The sequence below is a fragment of the Harpegnathos saltator genome, unplaced genomic scaffold (genome assembly GCF_003227715.2).
Source record: "Harpegnathos saltator strain DR-91 unplaced genomic scaffold, Hsal_v8.6 scaffold58, whole genome shotgun sequence".
Taxonomy (NCBI): Eukaryota; Metazoa; Arthropoda; class Insecta; order Hymenoptera; family Formicidae; genus Harpegnathos; species Harpegnathos saltator.
This window is the reverse complement of record NW_020230404.1, coordinates 34,354-49,885: the sequence shown is the minus strand read 5'-3', so window position 1 is coordinate 49,885 and position 15,532 is coordinate 34,354. Positions and strand designations below refer to the sequence as shown.

Below are 15,532 nucleotides of genomic sequence, written 5' to 3'. Positions count from 1 at the left end.
ACGGTCGATTTATCAGCGCGCGTTCACCGACAGACAAGGCAAGGGTGGGGTGCTTGTTAAAGAAAAAGAACCACCGCATCAGCGGTGTGTGTGTGTGTACGTGTGCGACGCACTTAAGCGTATATATTTCATGATGCGCGTGTGTGATATTGAAAGCTTAAGATAGGCATACTCGTGACATTACGCTAAACGTTAAACGACTACGGTAATACTGACCACGCTCGCTCTCTCGCACGTTTCGCGCCTAAGACTAGATCTCTCTTCTGCTTTCGCTTCGCCATCGCGCTCTTCTCATACGCAAGTCTAACACGCGACATTCGAGGTGAATCAAGATCGATCGATTGCCGAATTATCGTCCAGACTCCGTTCGTTCAGTACTGGCTGCGTTTGCGCTTGTTGCACTTGTACATCTTCCTGATCTTCTGAATGTCCCTCTTGCTGAAGCCCTTCCGCTGACCGATCTCCTGGCTGGTGTTCTCCTGGAAGATGTCAGTGATGATGCCTAGGATGCCGGCCGACTTCTCCTGCGGATACATATTACATAGTACAAGCTGTAACATCAACGTATAGGTCAGTATGACGGGTTGCGCCTGCCTATTCGGACGATAATACAAAGGTTGTCGAAAAAGTCACTCGATAATGATATTTGCAGTGCTCTCAATGATGATGAGTGCAACTAACTCTGCACCGTGATCGTTGTGACAGTTTATCGACTGTTTAAGATGTTTAAAAAGTGAAACTGAGAAGTAAACATTAGAGTAATGAATAAAGAGTAAAAAATAGCCAAGATAAATAATAGATAAATAATACAACATATTTTCTTGTTTCACACAATTTCCTAATTTCTTTCTTGCGTCGAAAAGTTCCATAGGAATTGGAGAAAGAACGGTACAGAAATATTTAGAAGTCTTATGTACTATGTTCCATCCATGTTTCTACAAAAGATCGCTTCTGATCGACAACAACTATCGAGCCCTATTTTCGATAAAGGAAGCATCAAGAGACTATGATGTCGCTCGATAATTGTCGCCGATTAAGCCGCAATCAATATTTTTAGTGCATTTCTGGCCGATCCATACCTTTACAGAAGCAATCTTTTGTAGAAACATGGATGGAATATAGTACAAGACTTCTATGACAAATGTCTCTATACCGTTCTTTCTAATTTTCAATTCTTATTAAACTTTTCAATGCAAGAAAAAAATTAAGAAATTATGTGAAACCAGAAAATATGTTGTGTCATTTATCTCCTTAACTATTATTCTTATTTACTCTGTTTAAATCCGTAATATTTATTTCTCAGTCTCACTTTTGTAAACATCTGTTTTAATTCAATGAGGCTGGATTCCTATCATAAACGGTCGATAAACTCACCATAACGATCACGGTGCAAAGTTAGTTGCACTCGTCATAACTGGGACCACTGCAAGTATCATTATCAACAGAGTCGACGAGTGACTTTTTCGGCAACCTCGTCCGAATAAAGATAGGCAAGCCGTCATATTGACCTGTATGTTAATGTTACATCCCGTACAAATATCAAGTACGACAAATCCGCGGTGATTCGTGTTCGCGAGCGCGCACGGAAGCATTCTCGCTGCTTTATCGCGCGGATATAAACCCCTTCGCGAGACAACAACGGGATCCAAGTTGCGGGACGCAGAGGACGCAGAGAGCGACGCGAGTACCATAAAAATGCTATCAAGGATCGCTTACTCTGGGTACTATCGTGGGCTGGCCGTTCTTGGAGAATGCCTTCGACGAGTAGTGCATCACGCTGCTGTAATCGTAGCCGACACCGAAGGCGTCGGTGGTCTCCTTGGAGGCCTTCTCGAAGTTGCCGCCGTGACCTGGATGCATAAGGGATGTCGTACGTGATAAAGATAGAACTTCATAATGCAAACGATAACCTCGGGCTTTCGGTTATGGCGACTTCGGAGAATTGCGGGCGAGCCGCGAGCCTTTGAATTAGCCAGCTCGGCCGATCGAAAGTCAAGAAATCATCACTGATCGGGCCACGGAGATGCAGGAAGATGGAAGAAGCGAGGGAGAGAGGGGGACAACTTCTCGGGAAACAATCGAGAGTGCGTTCGGAGTTTACAGTAATCGATAAAAATTTAATACATTACACTCCATTTTTTATACGCTATCGTTAACCCCTTCCATGGTAGAGCAAAATTCAGTAAAATGCACTGAAACCGCCCCAAAAAAATGACGGGACGGATTTTCTCAATAATTTGTATACTTCAGTTTTTTTGGTCGCTGAAGCCGAATTTGAAGTCAAAATATAGAAATTCAAAATGGCGGATCGAATATGGCGACTAAAATGTTTAGAAATGCTTAATATTATAAATAAAAGTAATTGGTCATTTCTCAAGTTACTAAATTAACGATTTTTATATAAAATCGCTCTTAACGCTCTTGCTGCTCGCTGCGAACTGACTCGTTCGCTGCTCGCTCTTCGTCGTACATCCTCTGTTTTTTGGTACTACCGAACACTCAGATTCCTTTAGGCGCTGCGGTCAAACGACGCCGATCCTTCCATCGGACGCCGCGGTCTCTCCTCAGTTTCTCCCTCTTACCCTTTCTCACTCTCACACATCCCGTGTGTGAAAAAGAAAATTTACAATTTTCCGACATTTTAATTTGATTATAGTTTTTTTATTAACAAATTATAAAAAACCAAGTTGAAATTCGTAATCAGCGACTCAAAAAATACTTGATAAAAATTCTACAACAATAGTTATTACACTTAAAATTCAATACAACACGAAAATGATCTGGACGCACCGGTGCGTCCGTGCCACGGAAGGGGTTAAATTATCGTCGAATAATTCAGGATTATTCAAACAGGTTGACCGCGTAATATATGTATTAAATTGTTGTCAAATAATCCCAAATTATTCGAGTGTAATTAAGGGCTGTAAAAGGGGGATTGTTTAATATGAAATTTTGCTACGCGAGCTTCCTCTGCTAAATTTAGAGACACGAAGATAGTAACGTACCATTCAAGATGTTTTGCCACAAGATGTGCACGTAGTCGTCGCGCTCGTATCTGCTCTGCTCGTGCAAGAAGCCGACGGCGTGCATCAGCTCGTGTATCACCGTGCCCTTCTTCGTGACGCAGCCAGGCACCTGAAGGTTGACGTCCTGCCTACCACCGATCCTGCCCACGCTGCTCCAGCAGCCGCTGTTGCCGGCCGTGATCCTGATGTAGTCGCTCTCCTCGCCTCTGTACGGTTTGAACTTGATGCACGTGTACTTGTGGTAATCGTCCATCGCGTCGAATATCAGTTTTTGCTGCTGCGCGTCTGCGGTGCAAATATCGCAGAAGTGAGACAAGCGAAGTAAGCCAGAATTGGGTCTTGAACGGCGAGAGAGATAGCCTTCAACGACGGTTGGAGGCGTTTTTGAAGATCGAGTTGTCTCGAGGATTTTCGAATGGTATCATTGTTTAATAATAATCCTTATTCACGGAAGAAAGTACCTTGACACACATATAAGAGAGACACACGGGTGAGGCAGACAGACGAAGAAAAGAAAAATCGGCACGATAAATCGTGAAGAAAAAATATTTGTTAAAGGTATGAAAAATGTTATATTTATGACGTCGAGAGGAGGCTCAAATAAATGTGTTACAATCTCTAATAAACAAGTAATATCAAATTATATATTTCAACGAAATATCCCAAGTTTTTCGAATCTCTCATTGTGACATAATTTTATATTTCTTCGACTCTTTTGCGCATATTACCGTTTCAAAGAGACATGATGAACATTTGACTCCCCGCTTGTCTTGTCATGAGAGAAATATTAATCCAAGGTGAGCTATCAAGGATACCTACTCAAAGTCTGCACTTTACAGGGTACATCGCAACATTCCCTGCGTGATCGGGAAGTTTCAGGGACATATACTCACTAAAGTACGGACTGATCATGAAGGGGATAACGCCGTTGGGCCACCGCGCAGTCTCGGCCTTGAGACCGTTCCTCCCGAAGACCGACGGGAAGAGGATGTCACCCTCAGCGTAGTTGCCCAACTCCTCGGGATTCACGCCCATATTCTCGTGCCATCGCGCCACCTTGAGGCCAGTCTCATTGTCGGGCAGCCCATAGAGCGATTCGCCGAAGTGTTGCAGATGAGCGATCAGTCCTTCGGGGTTGTCCACGGCGTTATCGAAGACGTCCCGCCGACGAAACGGCCAAGCTGACGCGAACGTCGTCAAGACGAAGAGCGCCCACGTAAGGCCACTCGTTAACGATCGGCTCCACATTGATCGTCTGTTCGCGAGACTGGATCACGATCGGATGTTGATTCGCCTACCTACCAGCCCTGTCGATGGTCGCCAAGTGTTTCAGCCGCAACAGTCGTTCCTGGTTTTATATGTCGCGGCCGAAGAAGCTCGCAGCTTGCCCCACCCGAGCGGGTGAAGTCGTCGCTTCCGTAAGGAAGTGATCGGGGCCACTCGTTGATAACCGTGGACTTTGGGTGACGCCGCGTCCAGATTTGCACCCGGTGTCATTGTCCGTCTCTCTCTCTCTCCCCCCCCTCTCTCTCTCTCTCTCTCTCTCTCTCTCTTTCCCGCTCTCCTTCCTCTGCTTCTCCCTGATAGGCGCGACATCAAGCTCAGCCATTAAGCGTTGTCGTGAGTTATTAATCCTTCAGACGGCGATTGTGCTAGGAGGCTGTATTCTCGGTACGAGACCTACGGTACCTACGCACGCCGGCTTCGTGTTTCGATGATGATGAAGCGGCTGAGGTTCAATCGCCCGAGTACACCGCCGAAATCCGGAGTCACTCTTGAAGAGATATCTGCACGAGTCGGCCACCTGAAGATTCTCAAGTTAGACGAGTTCATCGAGTTAGGGGAAAGTACAGGTAGGCCTAAGTCAGACACCGAGAAGGGGTTGCGTTGTTTGTAAAAGAACAAAGGACTAAGTAATCTGACTCGTGATATGCAAAATTTTGGGAAGAATGACTCTTTTGAAGGCAGATCGTGATTAGAGGTTTGTTGGCAGCACACCATGAGCCGCCTTGGCCGCAGCAATCCATGTAGAAGTTCTTTCAGGAAGAAGATGGTCTCCACACCTATGTATTTACATTTTTATTCACCATTGACTTAATCTCACGAGGTGATACCACGTCGAGTGAAAAGCCTGAAAGCGCGAAATAATGGACTGTCTCTGTCTTCCCGTTTCGGAGGAAGCGCGAAACCTGTTCTCTCAGATGGTCGACATTACAGCTCGCGGAGAGCGTCAAGTACGTCAACGTGACGGGAGGACAGCATTATTTGCACATCGTCGTCCCGTAGTAAGCGTTGATACACTCCCGCTCAGATCATTCACATGCAAATTCCGTCGTACAAACATTTGTCATCTTTCGTTTCGAAAGAGCCTCTCTGTCGCGCGCGCACAGCTCCTCGGAAGTGCGATATTAAATAGCCAAGGTCGCCTGTTCAATACCATTTGTCATATCGTGATTTCGCGGGCGGATAAGATTTTAACGCGAGATACGCGATTTACGAGGACGACTCGCCACCTTGCCGGGTTTTTACGTCTGATCGACCGACCTTCTAAGATACGGCGACACGGCGACAGCCGAAGTATCACATGATGTAACGTGGCGCGATTACATTTATGTAATGAAAACGCTAAGCTAGCGGTTATTATATACGCAATATAAATGTCGCGATAACGCTTATACGTCTCTCTCTCTCACTCTCTCTCTCTCTCTCCCTCTCTCTCTCTCTCTCTCTCTCTCTCTCCCTCTCTCTCTCTCTCTCTCTCTCTCTCTCTCTCCCTCATCGGGGTTACCTATTTATACTTTGTAACATTTAATTACGCGCTGATAGGAGTCGAGAAGGGAGCGCTAGGAGAAAAAAGTCTACTTCGCGGTATCTCCGGAACCTGTTTGAAGCGTATCTACTAGGATATTACGACTAAATGTTAGGAACTGGTCTGTATAATTACCCTTTTCTATTACACGGATAGTACGATAATTTTAGACCGAGACAAATCAGAGTTCCACCCTCGCTCTATTTGCATACGCACATAGATCGTATGTTCCGTTGATTTCGGAATTTACATTTATACGACGAGTTTAGACGAGTACTGCGGACTAAAATTGAAGCAACATGTTTCCCGAAGATATGTTCGTGTTAATTGTATCCATATAGAGTGGCGTGCAAAAGTTTCGAGCCATAGCGTCTTTTTAAGATACATGACAATATATTGATTTGCTCTAAAAATTAATTATATAAAATAGTTGACATAACATTCTTACAAATAATAGTACAGTTAGAAAATTTCGAAATTACATAGTTTCTAATTATTTAGTCATCTAATATTTACATGTGTTCAAAAGTATTGAGCCGTATTCTTGTTGTGACTTCATGAGTCCGGTTTGTTTACATTTCTTATGAAACTCCTTCGTAAATATTTACTTTAACTAAGGTTCAGTCTATTGTCTACAATAGAATTTCGGCAATGCCGAAACATACAAGCCTTCAGTTACGTGAAGCCGTGATTAATCTTTCTCAATAAGGAAAGGTTTCTTGCGAAATTGCTAATTACTTATTAATTGATAAAAGTACTGTAAATAGGATTATTGCTAAATATCAGTTGACGAATTCTCTAACTGATAAATCACGAAACAGTAGACCTCGCAAAACTACAAAGCACATCGATAAAATGATTAAAAGAAAGTCGATAGCAGATGTTAGAAAAACTGCCATGGATATTTCTCGAGAACTACAAGAAGAAAATCTTGCAGATATTAGTCGAAGTACAATGTCTCGATGTCTAAAGGAAGTAGGATTTTTAGGATGTGTTGGTGTAAATAACCCCATTAATTAGTGCAAAAAATAAGAAAGCTCGATTAGATTTTGCAAAGAAATTTGAACATTGAACTGAAGTTGATTGGCGAAAAGTACTTTTCTTTGACGAGTCAAAGTTTCAGTTATTCGGAAGTGACGGTAGAAAGTATATACGACGTCCAACAGGCACAAGATACAATAACTCAAGATATCAAATTCCTACCGTAAAATATGGTGGAGGTAACGTGATGGTTTGGGGATAATTTTCTTATAATGGAGTTGGTCCATTGGTTGAGAACACGGGTACTATGGACGCTATAATGTATCGAGATATATTGACACAGCATATGCTGCTATATGCAACTCGAAACATGCCACGTAGTTAGATTTTCCAACAAGATAACGATCCCAAACATTCATCAAAACTAATAAAAGAATTTTTCATCGTGAAAAAAATGCGAGTTCTTGGCCCTCGCAATCGCCAGACTTGAATCCTATTGAGCATTTGTAGCAAGAACTCAAACTACGTACAGGAAATAAGAAACACTCCAATAAAGCTGAATTGTGGCAAGATTTGCAAACTCAATGGCAAAATTTACCTCAAGACCGCATTTCTAATTAAATAGCATCAATACCTCGTCGTTGTGCTGCAGTGATTGCTTCTAAAGGCATGACAACAAAGTATTAAGTTTAAAAAAACGTTGACAACATTTTCTGTTATTATTTTTCAATAATATATTTTTCTTATGCACAAGAAAACTTTTTGGCGTAATATTTTTGCACTGTTTGTAACAAGACATTGTGTAAAAATGAAGTATTTAGAATTATTAAGAGTTTGTAAAGTTTATATAATTATAGGACAAATAAATACATTTTGTTTATATATATGTGTAAAGTTTTTAGCGCTCATTATGAAATGAATATATAATAATAATTGTGTGGCTCAAAAGTTTTGCACGCCACTATGTATGCATTGTACAGGGAATTACTTCGATGCTGGTTTTGCTTGAATTTTCGTTTATTAAAATAATTATTCAACAAATTCTCATTATCTAGTATATAATATATCTTATTCTAGTAATATTGTATGTAGTAGCATATCTTATTGTCTAGTACACAAAGATATAAAAATGACGCACTTTCTAATACATTTTAAATAAAATAAATAATGTACTAATTAAAAATATTAATTAATTATAACAGAATTATAGTACTTATATATATATATATATAAAATATATATATATAATATATATATAAAATATATATATATAATATATATATATATATAAAATATATATATATAATATATATATATATATAAAATATATATATATATATAAAATGTCTGACAAAAAATATGTAAAATTCTGAGTTATTATTTTAAAAAAATTGGTACATATAATTACGCGCAATATTATTTATAAATATTCTGCGACCTCGATTCTTTATCAAAATCAATAGCGACTCATAGCGAAGACTTTAAAACTAAAAATAAATATTTTTACCAAGATTCGAATCCTATTTAGCAAAGACTCAAACCTCATCTACATCTAATGAATTTGTCGAAATGCCGACAGATGGCGTTATGTAAATCGTTATCGCGCAAATCTATTTGCACAACATTGCTAGATGACATTGGAAGATAGTGCGTCGGTGACGTTTTTAGCAAGCTTGGTGGTTAGTCCGCGTTTTATCGATGAAGCAGACAGGATTTTTTTGTACTTATCAATAATACTATCAAACAGTGTCTAGAGTAAGTATTAGACTAACTTTACTAAAAAAAGAATAATTGACTCTTTTACAAAAAAGAATCGGTGATTGAATAATTCCGCCGCCGAATTATTGTTCAGTTTACATAAAACATAACCTAAAACCACTTTTCGTCGCGTAACAAAGCTCGATTCGCACGTGAATTCGCGAATGAATAACATCTACGGATAAGGAGAACTGATATTACAGGATGACGTTTGAGGATTCGTGGGAAGCTGTCAAACAGGCGGCAGGCGAAAACAGGCACGAACTGGTGTTGACAGGCGCGTCGGTGTCCAAGTTGGTCGAAAAATCAGGCTTGGACAAGAACTTGTTTGATCTTCATAATTTAAATTATCTCTGTATAACACAGACATGTCTCCAAAATGTACCGGACGAGATCGAGAAACTGACAAATCTTACAACTTTGGTGCTGCATTCAAACCAGATCGACACGCTACCAAACACAATCGGCAAACTGATCAAGATAAAACTGCTCGATTGTTCAAGAAATAAATTAACATCTCTTCCGCAGACATTAGACAATCTTCCTCAGTTAAGCACGATGAACTTTGGTTCGAATCTATTACGATCTATTCCGTCACAATGCACAAATACTAAATTAAGCATTCTGGATTTGTCAAACAATCGTTTGGAAACCTTCCCTGATGTGTGCTATGCAGAACTTATTCATCTGTCAGAGATTTATGTCAACGGGAATCAAATAAGAGAAATACCAATTGCTATAAGTCGACTTCAAGCCTTGAAAGTATTAAATATTGCAGATAATTTGATCTCTGGTAATTGAGCTTAATATTTCTATAAAATTTTTTCAATTTCATTGTTAATTTTCTCCCAAACTATAAATTCAATTGTTTTAAATATACATCACAAAGAATAATGCATATAATAAATGTGTGAATTTAGTTATTCCAGGTGAATTAGCAGATTGTGGCAAATTAAAAGAAGTTAATTTAAAAGACAACAAATTAACTGATAAGAGACTTTTAAAACTGGTCAATCAATGTCGTTCAAAGCAAATTTTAGATTATGTCAAATTACATTGTCCAAAGTGTATATCATCTGTAGAAGTTGATAAATCAAAAAAGGGAAAAAAGAACCAGAAACTTAGCGAAAGTGAAAATACCAGTGAAGTAGATAATTTGACACATAAATTGAGGATATTAAAAGTAACAGATAGTACACCTGTAATAAAAGTTACAAATAAGGTGAAGACTGTCAGACCTTATATAGTGGCATGTATTGTGAAAAATATAAATTTCACAGATGCAAGTTTCAAAAAGTTTATTCAGCTGCAGACAAAATTACATGATGGAATATGTGACAAAAGAAATGCTGCTACAATAGCAACTCATGATTTTAAACTTATAGCACCTGGTAGATATATTTATTATAATGGCAATGAATGGGTATGATTTTATTTATATTTTATTTATGCATGTGTCTTTTCAAGGTGACTTAACATATACAGCGATGCCACCAACAGAATTAAAAATTAAACCTTTAATGCGCAACAATACTTACACAGCAATAGCTCTGTTTCAACAGTTGCAAACAGAAGCTGAGAATCTACGTAAGGAGAAGAAACGAAATGTGTACTCTGGAGTACACAAGTATTTATATCTGCTAGAAGGCAAACCTTTATTTCCATGTTTCATAGACAATTCACAGCAAGTTATATCATTACCACCTATTACAAACAGTGATGTAACAAAGATGTCTGTCTCCACTGACACAATGCTCGTGGAAGTAACAAGTACTATTTCATATATAATTTGCAGGTGAGATTTGTTCAATTTAGATATATTCATCAAAAATATATCAATGCGTGAATTGTAAAAAGTGAATTTGTTAATTATATCTCGAATTTTTATTCACAGAAATGTGTTGGATGAATTTCTGAAGGAACTAGTAATCTTAGGTTTTACTGACACGTGCAAACAGAAGGAGACTAAAAAGTATAATAATTTAATTGTCGAGCAAATTAAAGTGGTCGATACTGAAGGAAATATGAAATTGGTGTATCCTTCGAGAGCAGATTTAAATTTTGATGATCATTCTATTATTATAATGCGAGAACAACAAATGACGTAATGCTATTCAAATATTACTTTAACATTATAATATGTTACACGTTGATTGATTTGTATAATGTTTATACATGTTTATTAACTTCTTTTCCTGCACAAATGTGAGATTATATCTTGACATTAAGTTTATATTACTTTCTGATGATACTCAAAATAATTTTTGAGAGAGATATATATTCTTCAAATAATTGTGTGAAAAAAATTTTTTTAATGTTCACTCATTACTCTTGAAAAAGTTACCATTTTTTCTTTATTTAATTAAGACTATACTGTCTTTGTTATTTATATCATCAAATATTTATTTTCAATTTATTTGTACTACTAGAGTTTGATTATTTTCTTGCATTCATGAAGTTATTATTTTTGTATTGCCAATACATTTTTTGTGTTGAAAATGCTAAATAAAAGTGAAAACTCTATTTCAGATATCTTTTATCTTTAACATTTTACAATAGAAAGAATCGAACTTTTCTTATTTCTTGCATTCTCATGTCAATTATCGTACATAAGAAACTAAGTTAAAGGTACGTAACCTTCGAGACCGAATGAACCAAAAAAAAATCAGTCTATTCAAACCGCCACCAAACACTTGCAAGCACTCCACGTTTTTTCATATCTTACCTCAATTATCGTACTTTTTTGGATTTTGCAAATTTTACAACGCATATAAGTTTACAAAAATATTCTCGAAACATCAGACGTCACAGAAATATAAGAAAAGGGAATCAATATTTCCGACTCATTTGCAAGTCGTGCGCGCACTCGTCAATGAGGCCTCCGCCCTTAAAACTTCCGCATGATGATCGCTGTTTCGTGCACGCAAGAAATCGCGGATGCATTTATAGAGGGGAGTCCGCGTCCATTAAACGCGCGTGTACAAGCCGTGTTTAATTTATCGCATTGATTAGAGGCGTTTGGGTACAGGATGTAGCGGTTATCCGCAACTTCGAATATCAACGAAAGACCGCCAGCTGGCTCCGGCGCAGCTGAGCCGACGGTGGCGCTGCTGTATACACGGCGATTCGCCCCGTCTGCGTGCCGGCGTTGAATTCTCATCTGTTTTTATAAATATTGTACTTTGCTACGCATGCCGCGATCACGTTTCAAACAGTGATTGTTCGTCGATGGACACCCTCTTGCGCGTCTATGCGAATTGTACGCTGTGAAAAGTCACTTCGATGACACCGTCGGTACGATAAGAAGAAAGTCGGGGCGAATTTTCCACGAACTTTCCCAACATGCGCGAGTGTTTGAAGTGATAACATGGCGCCGAAACATGACTGGTCATGATGGGGGAATGAGAGTGCGACGTTTGAGGTTAGTCTGTTATTTTTTTCTCGTCAATCGAAAGGTCATCAATCTGCGAGAGTCACTCTTACGTTACTTCTCCGTGTAGTCCTTTTTTTTTTACACACGTGAAATCTGTTCGTATCTCCGAATAATGTGCTACTGATTACTCTGGCAAACACACACTACCTGTCATGTTTTATAATTAACATGTTTCGCCATAAGTCTTGCTACTTTTATACGAGTTCTTTACGATGTTCAGTTCATCGTCAGGCTTCTTTTCTACAATAGAAATGTGATATAAAGTGTTTGATATTCTTTTATAATATATTTTTCTTACAAGTCTTATGTTTTTTCTTAATTATACTTTTTTTTTTAAATTATATAAAAAAGGGAAAAATATTGCTTTGTCTTATGCTTGATGGTTCTGTCACACATGGCATGTTAATATTTTTTATATTAACTTTGTACTTTGCAAAATTCATATGGATCTGCTTCAACATTTTCCATATGTTGCAAATAACAGAGAATAATTTTTTAATATAATATATATAATAGTATGTATATAGCTATTATTTATAGAATTCTACTTATAACCATTTTAAAAAAGTAAAGGGATTAAGTCAGATCATAAACTTATATTTTATTAAACATATTGTTTGCACTATACAACATTGCCTAAAGTTGTGCAATGTTGCTACATATGTTTATCGCATGAGAAATCAGCATATATTAGATATCTGAAATTCTTCTGCTATTGGGAAAATATGAAACATAGAGAGCATAAAAAATATTGAAACTTGGTTTCTTTAATAATAGTAAAAAAATAAAATAAAAAAAGACATCAATAGTTTTAAAAATAATAACCTATTGGTCCAACATGATAAATGCTAAAAAATCTTATGTACAGTAACAAACTATTCTAACAATTCCTTTTTGTTGTTATTGACAATATTTAAAAATAATAGGTCCTCTATTTCCTCTCTTGCAAAAATGTGCATACACATGTTTCAATATGAGTAAATGGTTTGGCCATAGTCTTTGGATTATATCGAGGAAAGATAGTCTGCTAGATGTTAAGTATCGATTGAATAAAATAGAAACATCCTGACCATGCATCTTTAACCGTCTACTCTGCTCTCCAAAAATATACTTGGAAATACCTTATACATACACATGTCGGCTTATGGAATAGGAAGATCTGTAGATCACAACATTCAGTCTAACTAGTAGATAATGTATATACTTAGAGGTTTAATTCATTTTAAGTCGCTCTTGGCGTTCTTTCACGTCAATGATGCCAAGATTAATACACGACACATATCCATGTAACAGAGAAATAGCTGCCTTGATCAGCGCCACTGGAGCGCTTAGGTATACGAGCAGCCTGTACAAACCTATACCAGCCACTGAAAAGTCAAATGTCATTGTGAGTATACATAAATTTGTATAGTGTAAAAAATAAAAGAGAGAATAGAATATACACAATACTCACAAATGGGTCCTTCGGTAAAATGCAGCAAGTACAGGCAGGCATAAAACGCTTCGTTGCCGGCGCACATGAAAAATAACACCATACGATTTGTGTAGTACAGTCTCATGATGGGATTTTCAGACATGTCGATGAACTTGTGACTGGTTTTTCCTTGCAAGAGGGTCCTGTTGCATTGCGACAAGACAGAAACATTTAGTTGTGCCATTTCCTTTCAGTCTCTACAGCTTAAGATGTTGTAAGAATGTATGTTAAGCTTTATGTTCCTTACGTGTGCAAATATATCCAGTGGCAAGCTATATCGATAGCCATGCTCAGTTGAAACCAGAAGGTGTAGGTGGGATAAAACAGGCACAACGTCACCATAAGGCACATCGTGCCGACTCTATCCGTCAGCTGATCCAAGATCGCACCGAATTTTGTGCATTGATCGTAATACCTCGCTGCATGACCGTCTATCGCGTCCAACAGAGAACTGACCACGTAACACGTTGTGGCGATCACATAGTGGGTGGGCATGAAGTAAAAGGAAATTAACGCCAGGATCACTCTGGTAAAACCTGTCGGTGGCAAACGTGCGCGCAATTAGCGCATGAATTTCTCTCACTCGGATTGCGCGGCTTTGTTACCCGTTATCATGATTATTCATCGATCGATCGCAGAGTGATCGCGCAAAACTAGTCATGAAGGAAAACGTTAGCTGCGAGGCAGCGAGTTTGATTGCCGGCTGACTGACACAATGTTACATAAAGCAGCAGTGCAGACATTTAATCGATAACAGAAGCAACCATAAAAGCGCCGCAAGGCCAGCTTATACGGTCATCGTTGATATTTTGCGCCGCGTGGCTGAATTCGATAGAATTACTCGACGAAAAGGAAGCTCGATCTTTCGACACGCATATCGAGCGATGCGTCTCGCTCAGTCGAATCTTGGCGGGCGCCGACGTGCTCCTGCTACCGCTACTGCACGCGAGCGACAAACAAACGAGCGAATGCAACCTAGCGATTGATCGTGTAACATAATCGTGACAGCAGAAAAATTGTCGCGAGACGCAACAATGTCGCGAGACACATGTGACGACGTATTTACCGATGACATTTGGCACGAACAGGAAAATATTCTCCGTCTCGGCCATTTTGGTGCGTGCCTCCGACGGCGAAGTCGTTCACGGGAGTGTTCTGTCCGCACGAGAGATAACACGGCGGCGGCAACGGTAACGGTTTATCGGGACGACGGGCGCGCTCGTGTCAAGGATTATCTCGACACAACTCGCGTATCGCGAGAGCACTTCTGGATCTACTGAGAACGCACACACGTGTTACTCCTTTTATCTCACACATACATGTACGCACGCACGCACGTCGCCCGTACGCGGGTGGCAGCGACGAGTCAATGAGAGGTTTCGCCATCGAACGGTGTATATTCGCGTGATATACCGACCTTCGTGCACCGGTCGTAATCGAAGCCAGGACCGTAGCGTGAGTCACGGATACCCATCGCCGTTCTCGCTCGACTAGTTCTGAGAACACAAAGTCGTTCTCCCTCTCCCGTTTCCCGCCTTCTTCACGCTCCTCGCCTCTCCGATCCGCTCCCGAGTCGGCGGGCGCCCTGCCGAGCGGCTACGCGCCTGCACGCCAGACGACATTTTCGGAGACCAAGCGGCTGGTCCGCGCCGTTCCTCTGCGCAAAAGCCGCCCGCTTATTGTGTCGCAACGGGAAAGCGTCCGCCACGGCTTCTCCCGGAGCTAGTCGTCCGCGTGTGCGAGCGGACCGCGCCGTTGAAATCGCGAGTCTTCGCTCGCGAGTGGCTTATCCGTCGTCGACCGGGCATCCGGGTGTGCATCCGCCGCGTCTGCTGTGCGCAACGTATGTGCAACACCACCATCCCTGTGTGATCCGAACGAAATCGAGACTCTTGGCGGAAGGCTACTTCGCGGAGGCGGACGGTGGGCTCCGCGGCGCGTCGTCGCGCCGTGCAGCCTCTCGCAGCCCTGGGCTCTCCTCTCCCGGACGTGCGCGAGGCGCGAGTTTTGCGTCTCGCCCGGGCCGTCGTCATCGTCGAGGTCGAGATATA

At 40.1% G+C, this 15,532-nt stretch overlaps 3 protein-coding genes across 3 annotated transcripts; 1 reads left to right on the top strand and 2 right to left on the bottom strand.

Moving 5' to 3' along the window:
• Positions 1–70: 70 nt before the first annotated feature.
• On the bottom strand, positions 71–4,543 carry LOC105183391 (zinc metalloproteinase nas-4). The gene is made up of 4 exons (XM_011141462.2): positions 3,920–4,543; positions 3,006–3,311; positions 1,717–1,850; positions 71–524 (listed from the first exon to the last, which is right to left on the bottom strand). Exons 1-4 carry the CDS (start codon positions 4,272–4,274, stop codon positions 372–374), a joined length of 948 nt encoding a protein of 315 aa, XP_011139764.1. The 5' UTR covers positions 4,275–4,543; the 3' UTR covers positions 71–371.
• Positions 4,544–5,828: 1,285 nt separating this feature from the next.
• On the top strand, positions 5,829–10,829 carry LOC105183390 (leucine-rich repeat-containing protein 47). The gene is made up of 6 exons (XM_011141461.3): positions 5,829–5,956; positions 8,396–8,571; positions 8,778–9,367; positions 9,495–9,965; positions 10,042–10,369; positions 10,469–10,829. The coding sequence occupies exons 3-6, from the start codon at positions 8,779–8,781 to the stop codon at positions 10,680–10,682; spliced, it is 1,602 nt and encodes a 533-aa protein (XP_011139763.1). The 5' UTR covers positions 5,829–5,956; positions 8,396–8,571; position 8,778; the 3' UTR covers positions 10,683–10,829.
• A 2,169-nt stretch (positions 10,830–12,998) lies between these two features.
• Pis (phosphatidylinositol synthase) lies at positions 12,999–14,962 on the bottom strand. The gene is made up of 4 exons (XM_011141457.3): positions 14,548–14,962; positions 13,729–14,017; positions 13,461–13,624; positions 12,999–13,374 (listed from the first exon to the last, which is right to left on the bottom strand). Exons 1-4 carry the CDS (start codon positions 14,591–14,593, stop codon positions 13,220–13,222), a joined length of 654 nt encoding a protein of 217 aa, XP_011139759.1. The 5' UTR covers positions 14,594–14,962; the 3' UTR covers positions 12,999–13,219.
• Between the last annotated feature and the right edge of the window lie 570 nt (positions 14,963–15,532).